Source organism: Tursiops truncatus, chromosome 9, assembly GCF_011762595.2.
Source record: "Tursiops truncatus isolate mTurTru1 chromosome 9, mTurTru1.mat.Y, whole genome shotgun sequence".
Lineage (NCBI taxonomy): Eukaryota > Metazoa > Chordata > Mammalia > Artiodactyla > Delphinidae > Tursiops > Tursiops truncatus.
In genome coordinates, this window is record NC_047042.1 from 77,390,914 (window position 1) to 77,412,106 (window position 21,193).

The window sequence follows — 21,193 nt, forward strand, 5'->3', positions numbered from 1 at the left end:
GTCAAAAATAGTGCAAATATCATGTTACTGTTTATACAGTGATTCTTAAAAACAAGAATAACAACGAAACTCTCATTTCTGTGGCTCTTAAGATATGTAACCTATAAAACTTTCCTTATTTTACTTTTCTCCTAAGTGAGACTTTCTTCACACATGAGTTTTTGATGACAAACAAGGCTGGTATTTTATTATTGATTTTTAAAGTTGAAGAAAAAGTCTAGAGTTAGTTCAATGGGGAAACAAAGCACAAATGAAGATAGCTCATTCTGTAGGGGCACTTCTAAGGCCATTAAAATGCTAAATATCTTTAAAGATTTTTTTTTTAACTGTCCTATGTTAGATTTAGAATACTAAACAGCCAGATGTCAATTGACTGGACAAAAGTATCAATACATATCAATGTGCCACTTTTTTGTTCTAAATGATTGCTAACAGTCACTTTTTTGGGGGTTTGCACTTAACAGATGAAAAAAGTCAAATAAAAAAAGGAATGTTGTACTTCCTGGCCCCAAATTACAACTCCAATAGCTGAAAATTAACATTAAGGAATGCCTGATTTCACTCAACACAATTAGAAGGAAAATATAATATTCAAACAGCTCAGCTGAAGGTGCTTATTCACTTGAGGTAGGAAGTGCTGATGGATGGCATCTTAATCCCCTGGATATACACACCTGGTCTACAAACAGACTTCTGGGAAGGAACAGAACCATTACAAGGTAGTGGTGTCACTGGTGTTTTCACATTTTATCTTCCTGTCTTATATCATCTGCCTTATGCCCCACGGTACCATTCAAGTTTCAGAAGTGATATTCACTTGTTATAAATAAAATGCATAAATAAAGTCCACCTCATGTCCAAAAAATAAACTGGTGAGGAACACTGTACTGTATCTGAGGTCAGTATCTCAACAGCAAGAAAAATTTAGTGTTTTTTTTCTTAAATGACCCAAACTATTTAAATTTGATTATTTATTTATCTATTTATAGATAATGTGTTGGGTCTTGGTGCTATGTGTGGGCTTTCTCTAGTTATGGTGAACGGGGGCTACTCTTTGTTGCAGTGCACAGGCTTCTCGTTGCGGTGGCTTCTCTCGTTGTGGAGCACGGGCTCTAGGCACGCAGGCTTCTGTAGTTGTGGCACGTAGGCTCGGTAGTTGTGGCGCACGGGCTTAGTGGCTCCGCGGCACGTGGGATCTTCCCGGACCAGGGCTCGAACCCGTGTCCCCTGCACTGGCAGGCGGATTCTTAACCACTGTGTCACCAGGGTAGTCCTTTTAATTTGATTTTAATATTTTGTATTAAGAAACATAAATCCCACCATCCTCATATTCTCTTTCTAAACCATTAAAGCTTATTATTACTAAGGTGATACTTTCACACCAAAACATACGGTAATTTGCATCAGAACCCATGAAGTAACTCTGTAAGGTAAATTTTGTCTGGAAAAATCTGGTAACTAGTATGCATGGTATTACTACCACAGAGATTTCTGTTCAAGCCTCTAACACTCTGATAGTTAGATTAAAAATATATCAAGCACAAAAAACATTCATCTACAGCTAATACATCTGAAATAAAGTATTAGTGTTCCACTGAGAATTATATGCCAAGTTTGTGAGTCCCACTTTCTTATTTTATTGGAATGACTTTCCTTAGACTTAGCTTAATTATCAGTAAGTTGGCCAGGACAGAGTTGTATTGTGGATTTGCAGCCCTAAAGGCTTTCTAATTTGTATAAAATTAAGACTCTGCTTCCTTACTTTACTAGTAAGCAATAAGCAGTTAGGGGCACTGCAGGGCAGGTACCCTTGCAATCTCTCTCTTTCTCTTTTTTTAGAATTCATAACATGTTATTGACACTTAGAGATCCTCTGTGGCTGCCAAGAAGGTCTGCTTGGCTCTTACTTAAGACAAGTGCCTGCCGCAGGGTGCTGCTCACTTGTCGTCTTTTCTCCTAGTAAAAGAGGCAGCTCGTTTATGTTAACCGCTTTTAAATGTCAAATGGCCTCTAGGGAGAACAGAAATCCATCAGCCATTTTGATTATTTGAGGATTCTATTTTTCCCTTCCCCAAATAAACCATTCTGATGTTTAAACTTTGTTAGTTTCTTAGTCCTAAATCTTCTGTGAATATCTTACTGCAATTTGTCTCTTCTTAGTGAGCAACGTCAATGAACCAACTGGCGTCTAAGTGTCTTTGTGGGGCAAAGTTGGCTATCGTATACATCTTGATGGCATCTGGGTCTCCGTGGGCACAGGAGAATGACAATGCTTCTAAGGACTAGGCTGCCAGAGTCCAGTAGCTCTCGGCTCAGCTCCTGAGTAGAATGCACTACCCTACTGTAACATGCAGGTCCAGTCTAAGTGATGTGGATGGAAGGAAAGCCTACTCGGGGCCTGCACAATTCTATACATGTGCTGTTTAATAGCCGCTTAAATTCACTGGAAAATGAACATTATAAACATAGCCATATAGGCTCTGAAGAGCGATGAATCTATGTATGAAATTGGTTAAAGTCTGTTTATATTCAAAGTAGAAAAAAAACCAATTAGAACACTGAATTAATTCATCCTAATTTTCATTGTGAGAATAATCACTTTTAGTTATTAAATAAAGCCCTATGAGTTGATTAAACGTATCAGCCCAAGAAAGTAACGGCTGAGTTTGGGGACCTGCTTGCGAAAAACAAAACATGGAAAGTCAAACATATACATGAAATTTAATTTCATATTTATCAGTCTTGACTGTTGGTAGCCATCATGAAGACTATATTAAAATAAGATAAACTGACTGGTTTAGAATACAATGGAAATGTCACCCTATAATTAACAAAATTATTAATCATTTTTTCTGCTAAAATATTCACTGGTGCTCGAACTGTTATGACTGTGAATATGAGAAGAGGAATAACTTTGAAATAAACAGATGATGGGCTAATAAAAAATGGAGATTATTATTATAAAAACAAAGAAAGCTTACCAATCTATCAACTAATACCAATCAGCCGACTATGTAATTTCTGACATCCTGAACACAGTAGACATTAGCTTGAAAATATGGCTGATCCTAAGGGGAACAAGCTAATCCCAATATTAGTCACAGTATAGACTGCAATCTTAACATGTACACCTATTTAGAAGGTAAACACAGATTATTCTGATTCTCTTTTATGAAAAACAAACTTCAGTTGAAAGCTCTCCAAGTGACATTTGTAGAAACAAGGAAGAAACCATGGAGGAACTAAAGCAAACATGAACGTTATCATAATGTGTTTTCAGTTTCTTTGTAAAATAAATAACACCTGGTAAAAAGTGTTCTCTATCAAAGGTAGTCTGTCAATTGAAATGTAATGTTTTAGTGTATTAAAATTAGTGGGTGACCAATTTTCCTTGTTATTTATGGCTAATCATGATTGCTATTACTGTGACATTATAGGTCTGGGTCTATGTTCCAGTAGATTTGCTGATTTCTGACTTTAGAACTTTCCTCTTGGTGGCTCTTTCTATAACCTATGTGTCTGTGGCACAAAAGAATTCATATTCTGATGAGACTGCAGGAGCCAAGAGAATGGTGGAAAATATTTTAATGTGGATAAAACTTTTAATGATGTGATACAGTGGTTCTTCTCAAACTTTATCTCTATCAGAATCCTCTGGAGGGCTTGTTCATGTACAGATGGCCAGGTCCCACTCTCAGACACTCTGACTTAGTGAGTCTGGTGTGGAGCCGAAGAATTTGCATGTCTAACAAGTTCCCAGGTGATGCTGATAATGTTATATCAGGAATGACATTGTGAGAACCACTGTGTGTGTGTACATATACACACATACACACAAATATACACATATACATATATATGTACGTGCAAATATAGATATACACATATATAGGCACACACACATATATATACATCAATGGCATATGTATACCATTTGATAAATGGTACTAGAATGGAAGTAAAAGTTACTTATTTAAAGGAACAGCTGATTCACAAGAGCTTAGAGTTATGTTTTTTGCCATAATGTAGAATTTGTCTCAATTTTAAGAAAAAGTTATACCTGTGGTAAATTTTGTATTTCCACTGGAATTTATAAGGTGTGAGAAATCATGCTGAATAATGTATTACTTTAAAGCCCCTACTCACTCAATATAACATGCACGTGATTACATTTCCTCTTGAAAAGCAGACGTCAAAATGGCCTCATTGAACTGATATAACATCTGTTAGTGGTTATGGATGGTCCCGGACACTCATACTGATCATCTCTTACATATAAGAAGGGGCATGCTTCCAAAAGAATTCAGGCAGTGACAATGTTTTACTTTCATATCAGGATATAACAAAATAAAGGAGACTCTCCTTATCCTAGGGGCAAATATAATTCAAAAGCCCTCCTAATAATATATTAATAAATATGAAGGAAATATATTAGGAGAAAACATTTCTATACCTAAGACAATTAATACAAAATTATTGTGGACCCACTAGATTCAGGTAAATGTGCTAGGGGCTTTATGTATATATTATCTTCAAATATAATTACTTGATAACAAAATACTTTTAATTTATTAATACAAAAACAATAAATTTATGTTTATTTAGTAATCTAACTGAAAATGGAATAAACAGCAGCACATCATTGCTGAAAGTGATGTTTTTAAAGTACTTACATCCACTCAGGTATATTAAATACGATTTTCTTATATGTCAATATCTTGCCATTATTCTTTATAGCTTGCTGGGCAATACACATCTAAACACATTTTGTTTACCTTCACAATCTTGATTAGTGTCTTCAGTTGGTAAATATGAAGCTGCAGGTCTAATCTATCAGCCAACCACACACAAATGACTTTCATGGAACTGCTGTACCATTGCTGGAAAGAAGGATGGGGGTGGGGGGGAAGAAAACAGAAAAGAAAACAACCTCTGCAGTATTCATTTAACAGATTCGGTAATGAGGGGGTAATGAAACACTCTGAAATGACCATAGATCAGCACTTGAAGTCAATAATGCTATAATTTCCTGTTAACAGAATTGTATGTTTTGCTAGAAAATCTGCTAAGTTGACCTAGGCTGTTCTTTACATGAATTAACATTACAGTCTTTTAGCTGTAACATATTCATGGGAAACAGTGTTTTTGCACTTGCAGCCTAGCGGCCTGCTTTGTAATTTGTAGGTAACAATGGGTACTAAATACATGTTATGGGACTGAATGGACTGCCAAGCAGCAGGAAAAAAACAGGTAAATTATTTTCAAAGGGAAATTTCCCATTAGCCTGCATGTTATGTAAAAATCAGAGTAATTACCATCATGCATGTAGGCAATACCTAGAAATAGCATTTTAAAGGAGGGATGGTGAAAAACATCCACAGCTTACTAACCTCTAATCCCCAGTCACAACTTTATCTACTATCGGTTGTTAAGTATTTGCCAAGATGGTCTAAAACCACCTAAAATAAAGATTTCAGATCTTAGGAAGGAACATTATCAGGATGGAATTCTTGTGTCTTATAAGAATCACAAAAACAGATGTCAGTTGACCAAATTATAAAAGAAAACAATCTGTTTCATTTTGCAAGTGTTTTTGGAGGGTTCATGTTTTCTCTCTGTTTATTATAACTCTCTTGGTGGGAAAATGGAAATTCTTCTCTAATGTACTTTCCTGCTCCTATATAATGCCTGTGAGTATAGTAAAAGAAGAAATTTTGTTCCTATTTTCAAAAAAGGGCAATCTGCCATTAGTGATGGCATTTTAAGGGATTCAGTACTTACACGCCAGAGCCAGGTTTAGGTAATAACTGTAAGAAAATAATGCTAGTCATTCAGATAACTGTGAGAAATATCAATGTCCACGCAGCATTTAGGAAATGACAAAAGAGTTTTTGAAAGAGAAGGTATTTTGTGCCTTGCTTGTGTACACACAGTGACACTACAGATCACATATGTACGTGCATATGTTCTTAGGTATTCAAACACAGAAAAAAATCCTAAAAGATATTTTTCTTCCATAATAAAGCAGTAAATACAAATTTCTAAAAGAAATCTCAAGTGATACAAGTAAGTCTGAACTTCACCTGGACTTGTATTTACTAACATTGTTCTAATAAAATTTAGTATAAAGAATGGTAGTTTAAGCATAATATAAAAATGAATTAGTTTAACATTTCATCAGACTTATTTCTATTAGTTTGTTGGCATACTGGACACACATGCATAAAATGAGATAAGCTAATGAAAATGAATAACTGATTTACTGAATACTGTGATATTAAATGGATGAATGAACATTCAAGTTTTTAAAATGTGAGATGGGCTATGGTTGTTTAAAAAAAATATTATTCATGTACCCAGTTTTTCTTTTTCCTAATGATTACTTTCCTAATTTTCAGGACATGTAAAAGTATCAGAAATAAGTTTTATAAAATGAGATACTCCTAAATTCTTAAAAAATAAACTGCTAAAAAATTCAGTACTTCAGCTGACATATTAAATCTTAATAGATTAGTATCTGGTATTTAAATTCTATACTTCCTTATTTCAAGTTATAGCCTCAACTACTTGAGTTCTATTTTAATGCAGGTAAACACTCATAGGTATTGGTGATATTGAACATGAGTATACTGAATTAAAACCCTCGCCCCCAGCCCACCCTCCAAGTAACTTGAAAACTAAAATGTAGTCATAATGGTTATGACTCTTAAATTATAGTGCTTCTTCAAGGAATAATTTTTTTTTTTTTAGTTGGGGGGACAAAATACGATACATTGTACAAAATTTATAACATACAAGTTAATTGGGCTGTTAGACTGTAAAGTTACTATATATATGGTAAGTTGCATGAATCTGAAGTAAATGAAAATGCTTTCTTAAAATTACTCCATATGCATCTTATGTTCTTAAAAAATCCTTAGGTAATTTAAAATTAATTTAACTTCATTTTTCCATTACATATGAGTGGTACTTATGATTAAGTGATAACTGAAAGGACATCTAACATAACACAGAAATTTATTTTTAATATAACTTCTTTAACACAATGCCAAAATTATAATTTTAAAGAAGAATAATTTGGGAATAAAATGATCTAAAGTTAACTATAAAAACAGAGAAAAAGAACTAATGTTAATAAAGTGCTTAAGCTACTTCATCATCATCTTACTTTAAAGGCAAACAAATTATTCTACAAGGAACATTCTATAAGAAAAATTATTCCATCTGCTAATCATGCATATTTCTTGGTTCCAAAGTCAAAGCATTTCGAAGAATTTCAGCTAAATCAAGCAAATGATGAAGAAAAATCAATAGCTTAGCTTAGAGTTTACGTTGCTATGAAGAATAAGCTAACGAACAAACAAAAAACCTTATTAGGACTGCTTCTTTCTTATATATGGTGAAACACACACACACACACACACACACACACACACACACACACACACACACACACACACACACACACACACACACACACACACACACACACACACACACACACACCCCAAACAGACAAAACCACAAAACAGAAATCACTAGCATTTTCCTATTTCTGGTGTTGGAATGGTTATGTCCTTCTTCTGGGTGGAGGACCATAGATTCCATTTTTTTCATCTTGAGAAAAATGTCAAAGGTAAGTTAGCATCATTCCCCCCACCCCACCAAACCAAACCAAACCACCCTCCAAAGCAAAGAAAAAAAAATTTGAAAGGGGTGAATGTGCACTGAAGTGTGACTGTTAGAAAATGTGCTTGCATTTTGGAAAAGTTAATTTTATAAAGCAACTTGTTTGACTATTCACTTTTCCTTTCAGGGGATGACAACGAAGGGGCACTGGAGCTTGCACTCAAGTCGTGGGTATGGCATTACTGCTTTATTCCCTGCTTGGTCTACTTAAGAATAAAGCAGTTAGTGTATATTCTACGCTTTTTTTCTCCATCAATCCATGCCAGCAGCCTACCACTTTAACAAAATATATGTGTTTTTTTTTTTTTCTTTTTTGTGGTTCATTCAACTCCTGTAAGGGCATGCCTTACTCACTTCATTTTCTTGAGATATCTCTTTTAAAGCAAAAAGAAAAGCAAAGGAAAGGCTAGGGTTGACTCTGTGAGACCCCTGTATTTATTCACACTTATTGTGCATGACTGTAGACTGGTAAATCATATTAGCAGCCCGTCTCCCCATCAAGCTGCTACTTGCTTTCCAGCCCTGGGAAGGTTCAACAAATCAACAGGAGCACGGAAAACAGAACATCAGTCTAATCTAGTGTTTAAGGTGAAGTTTTCAAACCCAATCTAAGAAGATCTTTAGAGCAAGCAACAAGCTGAAGGGCTCAGAAGGTGGTATTGACAATGAAAGAGTGTTGAAATATTGAGAAGCGCAGCACTTGTGCATTTTTAATAACAAGAGGGTCAACAAGGACACAGCTCCCTCAGTGCCAGGAGTTGCCACTGACTATGGAAATTGCCACACCAGGGCTATAAACGCTTGCAGTTCATCAGCTTTTTTAAACAGTTCATCAGCTTTCTTAAACACCCTGAACCCCCTCAGTGGACCTTTAGTCTTGAATTAACAAACGAAAGCAATGAAAGAGGGTGCATTCTGAATGGCTGGCATTGATCCCCAACTGTGTCAGCACTGCTACAGGCCCTGAAAAACTCTCTCCATTGTCAATAGAAATTGACAAACCTCCTCTCCTAAATAGTGCAGCTGAGCCGGGCGGGATCCACGCAGCTGTAAAGGGCTCTGCTCTTGGGGCCGGGGAGCACTAACAATGGAACAAGCATGAGCTCTTTGTCAGTCCCAGACTCGGCAATTTTCTAACAAGGATTAAAGTTGTTTCTCGGCAGTGCTGGTGAAAAGAGATTTAGCAACATACCGTGCTTTCTTCATGCAAGTTAAAGAGAAGTAGTTAAGGAATTTCATTATGCTGTCGACTAGTGGAAATACAAAACAAATATATTAAATATGCACGGCTCCCTTTGCTGCCTAATTTATAACATTTTGAGGAGGATTCAATTAAATATAACACTTACTGCCTGGAAACAGGCGCTTCGCCTTTATTTTGGAAGTTTTATTTTTTAAAAAGTCCAGCTGCTTGCCACCTGGAATGAGGTCTCAATACATACTAATGCACAATGTCTTCAGACCTTCTGGGGCTAATATTCCTAAATCTGAGTCACAGGACCACATAGGGTTCACATATTGCGGCTGCTTCAAGCAAATGATTTCTGTCAGAATGTGGCTTCTGAGGATGATGGCAGGGTAAAAATAGTTGCTTTGCTGGGGAACAAATCTGTGATATATTTTCTGCTTAAGTGTTTAGCTTTTTATTGATTATGAACTTGGTACAACTAGCTGATGTATTTTCATTCTTCTCCAGCTAGGCTCGTCTCAATAGGTGAACAACAAGAACAACAACAGCAACAAAACAAACCCAACACTTTTTAGCGCCCCCAGATATGAAATGGCTACATTTCCACAGTATGTGTGCATTTCTTCATTTATTTCAAGAGAAGCTGATAGTTTCACCAGAGTCAAGTCACCGTGTTGAAATGACATACCACCTAGAAAATCTCATCTTAGGAAATAGGTGCCTTTTAAATGTTAAGTTTAATTGGATAAAAGAATAATGGTTTTGAAAAGCTTGATAAATATAAAGCACCCTTTAGGATCACTTCGTGGCTTCAGAGGGCAACAAATTATTTAGAAATGTTAATGCCCTACAGTTTCACCAGTACATTACAAAGTAAATAGAAATGTTTCTTTATACATGGAGTGTTCCTTTTGTCAATTGTACATCTGTTTAATATAACTAAATTCGTGGTCACTTCCCATTTCTAGGCACTAAAATGCAGATCTATATTAACGGTACATTTGATATAATAATACCAACATTTCCACCCTCTTTTCAAGCTAACCCACTCAAAATGATTATATTTGGTTCCACAAAACAGACCCTCAAAACACAAGCATTTAGGGCTTCCCTGGTGGCACAGTGGTTGAGAGTCCGCCTGCAGATGCAGGAGACACAGGTTCGTGCCCCGGTCCGGGAAGATCCCACATGTTGTGGAGCGGCTGGGCCCGTGAGCCATGGCCGCTGAGACTGCGCGTCCGGAGCCTGTGCTCCGCAACGGGAGAGGCCACAACGGTGAGAGGCCCGCGTACCACAAAAAAAAAACAAACCACAAACATTTTGAAAGTTTTAAGTGTGAATTTTGTGTTGGCTTGGAATAGGATTAAAGGCTATATTTAAGGAAAACTGAAACCAGTCTATTAGGTTAAGAATACAGGAAGTGTTCAACCCAACCTACATCTATCAACCAGCTAGCCCCGGAGGCGCTCAGGAGGAGGGAAACAGAGACTCGCATCTGGACATGGAGGCTGAGGGCTGGCCGTGAACGCACCAGAGAAGAACATCAACACAGAAGCTGCAGGGGCCGCAGTGCCGGCCCCTGTGATGCGACTATTTGCTTGACTGAGTCTGTCGCTTGCTTTCTCTATGCCTCAGTTTTCTCATCTGTGATATGACGGACAGATTATATGAACTAGCTTTAAAATAAGATTTTTATGCTCTCCAGAAATACTATGAGATTAGATTTGACTGTCAAAGGAAGGGGCATGATTAGAAGCAATATAGCTTGTGATTCTCCTCAAAGAAGGGAAAAGCCAAATTGTTTTTTTTTTTAATGCTACTTAAATATAGCTTTGTTCATCCAAATATGCAAGTCTAGGATTCCAGAAGTTTCATTTGGCCTTTTAATGAAGTACAGACATATTATAAAAATGAAACAATAAAGTACAATGAGGAATAAATGAAATCTATTAAGAACTGTGAAGTATTCTTATTATGATTTTATAATAACAAATAATGTTATATACAATATATTATATAATAATAATACTCTGATTATAAAGGTATCTGATGTTTTTAAAAAATCTTCCATGGGAGGTTCAAGTGCATCAGTTTTCATTTGATTCTTAAAACAACCTTGACGAAGTGGTTATTATTCCTATTTTGCAGGGAAACTGAGCTCACGTAGGTAGAAAACTGAGTTTAGATTAAGCAATTTACTTATGTAAGTTTATGTAAGTGGCAAGGTTAAGATTCTTCTTATATCTATGCTCCAGAGTCCGTGCTCATGACTACTAGGTTATTCCATTTCCTTCTATGAAACAGTCTGTTCCATCAGTGAAGTCTCTGATTTTTTAAGAGTAGTTTGATGCTTGCAGCAAACAACTAAGAAAACAACTCTACCATTCCTGGTGGTCCCTGATAGTTATCATAACCCAGGACTGTGAAGTAATACAGGAGATGCTTGTTGTTTCAAAGAAGTCCATCACATTTTCTTGCAAGTTACTGTAATCTGCATTTCCAAAGATATTTGTACACCTGATAATGTAATTACATAATGTAATAAATTTTTGGAAGAGCCATACTCTGTTAGGGTAACCAACCAAATGGTCCTTGTGCTATGCATTTCCCACGTGTTTACTTCTTAAGTTGTTTTACAGTGCCATATACCCTAATGCTTAGGAATCCTGGGAAGAATTTTTTTTTCACTGCAACAAAACAAAGCAATGCGGAAAGAAGATCCTTAGTACATTCACGAGGGGACTCGATCTATATGTGCAGTTTTCTTCATCTTTTTTAAAAATACAGAACAGAGAAGAACTTGATTCATGCCTTTTTCCTTCCATATTCAATAAACTCACATTCAGGGCGATTTTCATTTCTTATCTCTATGAGGAAGTCTGAAAAGGAGAGTTCATGAGCACTATGATGTCTGTTAAGAAAGGGAAAATGTAAAAAGTACTAACATGGGAGGGTTGGCATATAGTAGGTACCTAATAAATGCTTGTTGAATGCTGAAAAACCTTTCCTGCTCTTGAAGTTCAGTACTTTTTTTCCCCCATTCCTTTTTAAAAAAAAAAAAAATGAATATAATAACCAAGACACTTCCAAGATGCATTCAATCCTCTTCACTTATAAAATAGGATAAGTTACATAACAGGGTAAGTTCCACAAATTGGGGGTTGCAAAAGCTCTTTTCCACTCACTACTATTTCATTAACCCCAAATTTCCTTTCTTCCAAAATATCCTGAAAGTAATATTATTAAACTAGCCTACCTATTCTCACGCTAGACAAAGAGCATTAAAATCAATACTATTCTTCACATTCATTATCATCAAGTAGGCAAGTGCCTTTGTAAATTTATTCTGTGGTTCTTTCCCTGGTGCTAAAAAGATTAGTGATTACAAAGTGAAAATTTCAGATCATCAGTTGTTCCCCCTCTCGCCTACTTATTGACAAATGATGGAACGCATACTGGTTTGGCTCATCTTTTGACTTATCAGTGGTTTGGTTGAACTCAGTGGTCAAGCCAGTTATAATGGTGTGTGCACCAGTTTGGGGTGCAGACATAGACTATGAATGATTTATTTGGGCATATGACCTGTTCATCTGGTTGAATGACTCATCTTAAGTACTATATATAAAAGTTTGGTCGATATTGCATTTAAATCAATAATGTAGGATCCGGATAAAAATAAATTAGACTATTAAATGGTACAAGTTTGAGATAAAACCTAGGTCTGAGAATTAATGGTTAGCAAGTCTCTCTGCTTCAGTTTCCTTATAAAAAATAGGGAACAATTATTCCAAAGTCCCGTTTCCAGAGTGTGGTAGGGACTGGGATAAATAGCTGCCTTCCGGTCTCCGACTCATGGCGCACTCCCACAGGACCTGAATGACCTGCTGATCTGCTAGATGTTGGGTTTCTCTGTATCTATGGTTTTTGGACATGCCAATCCCTCTGTCTGGACTTTTATTCCCATGTACGTTTCATTGGCCAGATTCACGTTGACCTTTAAGACTCAGTTCAACTATCATTTCTGCTACGAAGCCAACACTATCTCTTACCAGGTAGACTTAGATGCTCCTGTATTTCCTGCTCCTAGAACCCTGTACAGGTGTCTATAAAAATACTGCACAATGTGCCCTATGTCTGCCTCACCAGGCTGTGAGTATCCATAAGGCAGAAACCAAGTCTTTTTATTGATATCTTGAGCCCTTGGCAGAATGTTTGGCACATGACATGCATTACATAATTGTCGAAGGACTGAATGCTTTTAAATATTTGGAAACATAAACTGTTACGTATATAATAGTGGCAGGGCAGCTTTTCAACAGAAAAAAGATAAAAGAATATCAGAGCCAGAGGAACTGTTGACTTGAATTAACATGTTTCATTAATAGCAAAATAATTTAATGCATGCTAAAGTTGTAGATATCATCAAAAAGAAAACAACTGCATCTGGCTAAAGACATTTAACATAGAACTGAAAATGTGACAGTCTAATTTCGTTTTAAGTGATGAATTAAGTAAAGGAGAAAGTACTGTAAACTAACAAACCCCCATGTCTATGTACATATATGAGTGTCCGCATATATACTCTTATACACAAAGATATGATAACATTATGTGCTCAGCGGTTGATGTGCTCAGCTCCTGGATTGGCCCTCAAGAGTCTGTCACGCATGCAGTGAGCTGCCCCTCCAGCATATGCTCAGGGGTATTGGTAGCTATTCCTGGGGGGTATCTGAGGCTGTGGGGCATATCTGGTGTATGGCTGGCAGCACTGCCTGTGCATTTACACCAAGAAGTGACATGTCCTGGGTGCTTTCAGTGCTTGTTGGTTTTGTGAGAGGTGTTAAAAAAAAAAGTGAGAAACATCATTGGTGTGGCACTATTGACTTGAGTCTGAGGGGACATGAGAGCTCTCCTGGGAGCTGGTATAAGCCTGGCTTTTGAGCAAAGAATCCATGAAGGGTAGAGAGGGAGAGTGTGCCCTTGTTGTAACGTCACGGCATTGGATATTGCAGGCACTAGAGCTAGGTACAACCCTTGCATTGGCCCTAAGTTCTGGCAAGTTTCCAACCATCCACTTGCAACGGAGAGAAATAAATAAACGTCAGATTTAGATAATCACTATCATCTATTTTGAAAGGGTACTAAATTTTAATTCTCCATAGTACATCCATTTGGAAAAAAATCTATGAAGGTCTATTCAATAGACGAAAATATGAAACATTTTAATGTAGAAATTAACAACTTTTTCAGAAGACCCACTTGGCCGTAAGAATGTAAGCTCCCTTAGGGCAGGAACTTGGTATATCTTATCTAACATTGCATTCTCAGCCTCTAGCAGTGTGTGGCCTCTAGAAAATAAATACTGGTTGTATGAATAAATAATAAGAGGGGTTTTGATTTCCTATTTTAATTAGAATCCTACCGAGTCATTGTGACAGAGATACCCAACTATGTGGGAGGAAACAAATGCCTAACGTTTTTTTTTCTTTTTTTGGCCGCACAGCATGTGGGATCTTAGTTTCCCAACCAGGGATTGAACCAGTGCCCCCTGCAGTGGAAGTGCAGAGTCTTAACCACTGGACCATCAGGGAAGTCCCAATGCCTAACCTTTTAATCCCAACATTCACCACCATCCCTTGCACTTCCTACTTGAAGGATGAATTGGATTTGTTTTCTAGATCTTATGCATCCAAAACGTCACATGAATGACCATCCTACGTCTATAAACATATACATTTTTAACTGTATAACATAGGCAGTAAGAGGAAAGTCAACAAGAAATATGGGGAGTATATGGGACCAAATTTATAAGGATCAGTAGAGCAAAAGTATGGGAAAGTTATCCACGAGAATGCATAACTAGGAATATGCCTTGAAAAAAATATTGTTCAGCCACATTCAAATACTGCGTCCTATTCCTGACTCTAAACCCTAAGCATGACCGAGAACATTTTGAGAAGTTTCAAAGGACAGCCACAAAGATGATTAAAGGGCTAGAAAAGGGGCCTATGAAGAGAAGTTTAGCAAATAGGGATTATTTATCCTGGAGTAGACAAGTATGACAGGTGCCTTAATAATAGTCTTTATATATAGGAAGGATTATTCCCTAGAGATTCTGGCTACCTGCTTTTTGTTCTCCACTGAGAGGAAAAAGGGAAATGGGTTTAAAAAATAGCGTGAAGAATTTTGGTGATGTAGGGGTTAAAACTTGCTTTATTTCAAACAAAACATCTTGCCCATATTAAGAGAGCAAAATTTAGATGGTCTCTTAATTAGGACTGGGCTGCGATCAAGAAATTGAGAGCTCTCTGAAGTTTAGGTATTTATAAGTACCTGTGAAAATTGTTCTTTTATAGAGTTTCCTTTCAATGCATTCAATAAACACATGTTTTTGCCACAATGATGCTGATTTACTACAATAGCCGTTTCCTTACACGGATTTTTTTTTTTTTTTTGTAGTTGGACGTAGTCAATAGTGGCAATCTGGCTGCCACTGCTGTGCCCACTTGTGAATGGCACTGACCATGTAGATGGGGCTGCATGGAAAGCTTGCAGAGGGAGTGTCTGACGGAGGAGGAGTTCAAAAGGCTACCACAGAAAACGGCTTTAAAGCCATGTGTCATTTGCTTATGAAGTTAGGTTTGAAGAGAAGAACGGTAGCTATCATTTCTATGAAAACATCACACTGGTCAACTGAAAGAGATGCTGGTCTCAGGGGAGTCCTGGGTATTTTCTTTTTTTGTTTTTTCTGCGGTACGTGGGTCTCTCACTGTTGTGGCCTCTCTCGTTGCGGAGCACAGGCTCCGGATGCGCAGGCTCAGCGGCCGTGGCTCACGGGCCCAGCCGCTCCGCTCCGCTCCGCTCCGCTCCGTGCTTCCCAGACCGGGGCACGAACCCACGTCTCCTGCATCGGCAGGCGGACTCTCAACCACTGCGCCACCAGGGAAGCCCTGGGTATTTTCATTAATAAGTCAATGGTTGCCAGATGCAGTGCAAGCATGCAAACCACCGAGGAAAAGCCAGGCTCTGTGTGGAGAAGTCAGAGTTTTCAGACCATATTACATGTGAAGGCAGCATGAAATCAGTACTAAATAACTTTTGAAATGCTCAACATGTTGCCTGTAATTATTTCAACTATCTTTGATAAAATCAGGAGGGAGAATATTCTAATTTCTTCCATGACTATTAAGTCACTGTTACCGGCTTGGGTGAATGAAAGCAAATGCGTACTTATGCGTTCGGTGTGAAGAAAAATTTCTCGATCGAAATGCAAGTTTTGACATTTTCCATTCATCAGAGAAGAGTTTTACCATTGCTAAGGGATTTTAGGTGATCAACCACAATTTTTTTTTTTCTATTCAAACAAAAACCTCAGATCAGTTCACATGTGAGTTTTTTTTTTTGTTTTTTGTTTTTTTAAAATTCTGAGCACAATTAAAGGTGAGTTAAGGCTCTGGTGGAAATCTAAAGAGCATCAGCAAATCTGAGCACTGCTCAGCTTTTGAATTGCTTTTCTACTTCTCAGTTCTTTTAAATGGTTTTCTATGGCAGGAACATTTTTCTTAATTAGTCACAGCTAATTAGTGTTCGGGCATAGACAAGTAATCAGAAATGTCAGAGCTGCAAGGCTACATCTCCCTAATCCTTTGATAATAATTTAGCCTCCTGGGAGGGCCCCAAGCTGCGGTAAGTAGTGACTGACAATAAGGCAAAATTAGGTGGGCAGCAGACCATTAGGGTAGAAAAATAAAAAGCACTACCCGGTCCCGCTGAGCACCATCAGGCAACTAACTGCGCTGCCAGATGAGGTGCCTGTTTAAGCCTGTGTTGTTAATTAGCTGATTCTACCAGACCTGCCACATATGTCCAGGTGCCTCACGCAAAGATGTGTATTTCTGGGCAAGCGCCAAATGACAATTGTGTCCCGTGATCACATTTCAAGAATCTAAGGAAGAAGTCCACATATTTCTGGAAGATTCTTTTGAATTATTAAAGAAATAAGATCAACAAGCTGCAATACATTTTCTTGTTGAGTTTCTTTTAGGCAATTAGGCACGCTTATCTCAAGTTTCTCAGGTCTTAATTCACCAACAGCTTAGGTTCAAATGAGGGCCTTTGGCCGCAGAGCCGCGTCTGGACTTGCCAAAGCTCTTCTGGCACACACCGTACATCAAAAGTAGATCCTTTCACAAATCCTTACACTTACAAATGATAACATGAAAATAAGGATTATTAACTAAAATGAACGAGACGGCTGTAATTTGAGAGCAGAGGTTTTGAAGAGAAACAAACTTTGAGGGGAGAAAAGAAAACAGCTAAGGGGCAAGCTCTGTATGGCATTTACTGAGGCAGACATGACCATATACAGAACAAGTCTGACTACAACTGTCTTAAAAGACGTCCAACAACTTCAGTGGGAGTCTGAATACTGTGGGTAAAACAAAGCAGGAATATATATAATGAAAATAAAAACCACCACCTGGAAAACAACGTGTTAAAGCAGCGAAATCAGACATTGTTTAAATGTAGGAGATGTGAGATGCCGGTCCTATAACACAAGTAAGAAACAGACAGTTAAACTTCTTATCTACCTTTAGTGCACAGTGTGGCCCAGGTTACACGACCTAACAGTGGGTAGAAATAAATGATCTCAAAGAGTCTCAAGGACATCCCTGAGCTTCTATCGTCCATCTTTTCTAGTGATGGAAAAGGAAAAGAATGGAATGACATGAGAGTGATGGTAACATTTGAGTGCTGATAGGGAAATCATGACTGGGCATAATGTGCCAAAGTAATGCTTTACATTTGACTTCTTTTTACATAGGGACAAAACCAAAAAGAAAATACGCTGTAACGGGAAGCTATACTGATTTAGGCAGGTGTATAACCACTTGCTCGTCATTTGAAAGTGAAAGATCATTGAAAAGAGGAAAAGTGCTATTTTTAAATCGACATTCACATATAAGAGAATATATCTATAATATCATGGAATGATAAGAAATGCAGGAAGGCAAAGAAGTCTTCTTAACGGGTCTTAACGGGTTCCAGCCTGCATTTCTAATAATGAGGTTGATTACATACACAAAGAAATTCATCCAAGGAATATGACTGAAAAAGTAGATGGTCAGTTCTAAATATATCCTACTATCTAGCAGCCATTCTTACCCATGTCCTGTTGATTTCATGTATTCTTGGGAAACCAACATGATCAATTTAATTTTTAAATAAGTTAAGAATAGTAGTGTCAGTCTTACTGAGGATGAATAAATTCTCAAATCAAAAATTTGGGCATTGGTGTGAAACAGTTAACTCAAAAATTCTGAGCATTTCCCCCCTTTTTCTTATTTGGGAGTCCAGAGACAAACAAGAGCATAGAAGTGCAAAATTAGTTTTATTTTGAAAAGTATATTCACTTGCAATAGTTTCATTTCTTTTTCTTACCGTATCTTAAAATGACTACTGAACTCACTGACATAGTTTAGGTCGATTTTACTTAAAATGTTTAATTTAGAATTTCTTTACTGAAAAGAATTCTTTTCAAGGAAAGTCCTAAGAAATTAATCCTTCATAAAACACTATTCGGATGAATATCACTGATTAATTATCATTTAAAGAATTACTTTTAATTTTAGAAGACATCACAACACGATTTAAAAAAAATCTCATTGAGATGAAACTCTTCAACAATTAGATATTTAATCAGTTTATAACACAAGAGAATGTTTAATCTGCATGATTTACCAATTAAATACTGCACCCTGATGTGTCTTCAGCAACACTAGAGCTAAATCGAAATTGTTTCAAAGGGACACAAGATGGGAAATGCCCTATAGATGCACAAAGGTTTAGAGAGGTAGGAAGGTTGAGTGTCTCTCCTGGACAGCAGGATGCACTTCAGTCGACCCCTACGGGCCTCAGCATTGTAATATTCTTGGACATTAGGAAGTGACCACAGAGGATGCTCTCGTGGCGATTACCGTGGTGTCAGTTTTGATTTCTGAAACATCACCACTTTCCGACCCAGAGATCCAAAGCTCTCAGGGAAGTTGCCCAGCCTCTCTCCTGACCCATGGGCACTTGGGGCTCTCCCTGTGTTTGCTGAAACTTGAGAGCGTGGGAAGACACATCCATAGTAGGCATTAAAAATGGAACTTAAGAATTAGAAAATCATTGCCATGCCTTTATATTGGGATCAGAGAAGTTGTAGATGGTTTTGAGTTGATAAAATTTTTAAACAGCTACTGACAATGATGTTTTATACACTGAGGTAAGGGAGATTGCCTGCAAAGCAGAACACCTTCTTTTGGTGAATCCATATTCTCTTCTGCTACAGAACTTCCTTTAGATTTCTCTTACCCAGATAAGACACATTTTTTTAAATTGAAAAAGTAGATTTAACATGTATATTTTTTTCCTTTGGCTAAATTCAAAACATAATAAGTGAGTATAATTTTTTCTTTTTTAAAATTTAAGTATATTTGCTATACAGTATTATATAAGTTACAGATATACAATATAGGGATTCACAACATTTAAAGGTTGTACTCCATTTATAGTTATAAAATATTGGCTATATTCCCCATGTTGTACAATATAAGCTACAAGAATATACTGCGCGACACAGGGACCATTATATTAACATATAGATTTTAAACACAGCTTGTGTACCACCAATGACCACTTGATAGGCAAAGACAGCCTCTGTTTAAGATATCCTGGTCACTCAGAAAGACTTAACATGAATACAGAATATATGAGTTCCAACCGTTTTTCTAAATGTAGGGTTCAGAACCATGGTGGTAGCTGTGCAGAATGTCAAATGACAGTCTTTATATAGAATCTATTTTCTACTTATCTACTGTAATTGCTACTGCTTATTGCTTTTACCTGGCCATCACAAAAAAACTTAAGAATTGATTGCTACTCCGGGGTGCAAGACTCAGCATGCAACCAACCCAGTAACTTTTGGCGCCACTGCTAAAATTAAAACTAATTTAATTGGTTGGTTTAAAATCTGGAAGGGATTTCAGAAACCATCTGGAGTTCTAGACTAGCTTCTTCAGTTTATATGTACTACCTATACTGAGTCTCAAACAGGCGACATAACTTCTTGAAGCTCACTCATCCAATTAATGGCAGAACTGTGGCTGGAACTGAGGTTTCTGGATTCCTGGCCTAGCCCTCTTCCTACAAACACTGTTTTACCACTTCAAATTTTGTAAGTCTGAAGTATGGTAGACGTAACATGGACTTTGAAACTAGAGAGACACAATTTCAAAGTCCGATTTAGCACTTAGGAAGTCCTTTATTGTCTCTGGGTGGGAGATTCCTTAACCTGAAAATAAGGCTAAAATGGGGGTGATGGCATCTACCCAGAAGGTTAGAAATGATATAGGTCAAGTATCTAGCACATTTCCTGGGACACGGAGGTGCCCTGCGAATAGTAGTGGTGACAGGGAAGGCTATTATAATTATTTTGACACTTTGAAAAGATTAGGGATGTACCTTAATCAAACTTAGTACCTTCCATTAAACAGGGGATCTGCCATCATTTACTTACACTTTTTGGAAATTATTTCCGTTTTAAGCAGGAAGTGTTTTATAAGTTTAACCATTTGTGGAGTAAAGCAGAATGTCTTGATATTTATCCTAATATTAACTGTTTTGATCTTCAAATGATACTTTTAGTTTTAATATTTCAAGATTTGACGTAAACGTCTAAGATTATCCTATCTATGGTCTTTCAGATAATACAGATTTTAGTCATCCCCCTCTTTAACACATTGAAGAAATAAGAAAACTTCCATTAGGGGCTAGAACAATAATAATAGCAGTGCAGGATGCTTAGGAAGCAGTCATGGTGTACGGCTGGGTGGGGGGCTGCACATGGACAACAGTAGAAGGTACCACTCTCCTCTGCAGGTGCCTCCCCAACACAATGGATGCAAATCCAGGGCAATGGTCATTTTTTTACCTTAGTCCCTGGTACAGTTATTTAATCAGAACCCTAAGGTATTTAGCCACAAGTATCAGGAACTAGTAAGATGCTTAATGGATCAAAAAGTTTCTGAGGCCAGGAACACCACAAGTAATTAATTACTACTCTCAGGGCCAGTTTCACAGAATTTTCAGCAGTCTTTTTCACGCGTGAGGCATCATGTGGAGAAAAATTCTTTAGTAAAACACATGCATTCTTTTTTAAAGTGTTGGTGTTGGTGGCAGGATGGGTGTTTTGTAGAATAATTGTTTTATATGGAAATACTGCTATGTGTTCTAGAACGAAGCGAACTTCATCTGGATAAAAAGCACATCTTT

The 21,193-nt window shown here is 37.3% G+C and overlaps 1 protein-coding gene across 13 annotated transcripts in view; it reads right to left on the reverse strand.

Moving 5' to 3' along the window:
* CADPS2 (calcium dependent secretion activator 2) overlaps positions 1 to 21,193 on the reverse strand; it is a 485,983-nt gene that overhangs the window by 1,718 nt on the left and 463,072 nt on the right. For 11 of the 13 annotated variants that reach the window (XM_073809879.1, XM_073809876.1, XM_073809878.1 and 8 more), the window contains one exon: positions 4,776 to 4,880. In XM_073809879.1, the coding sequence (XP_073665980.1) occupies positions 4,776 to 4,880 (105 nt within the window). Of the gene's footprint in view, positions 1 to 4,775; positions 4,881 to 7,426; positions 15,905 to 21,193 lie in introns of those variants that run through there. The other 2 variants (XR_012334053.1, XM_073809880.1) reach the window with 2 other exon arrangements.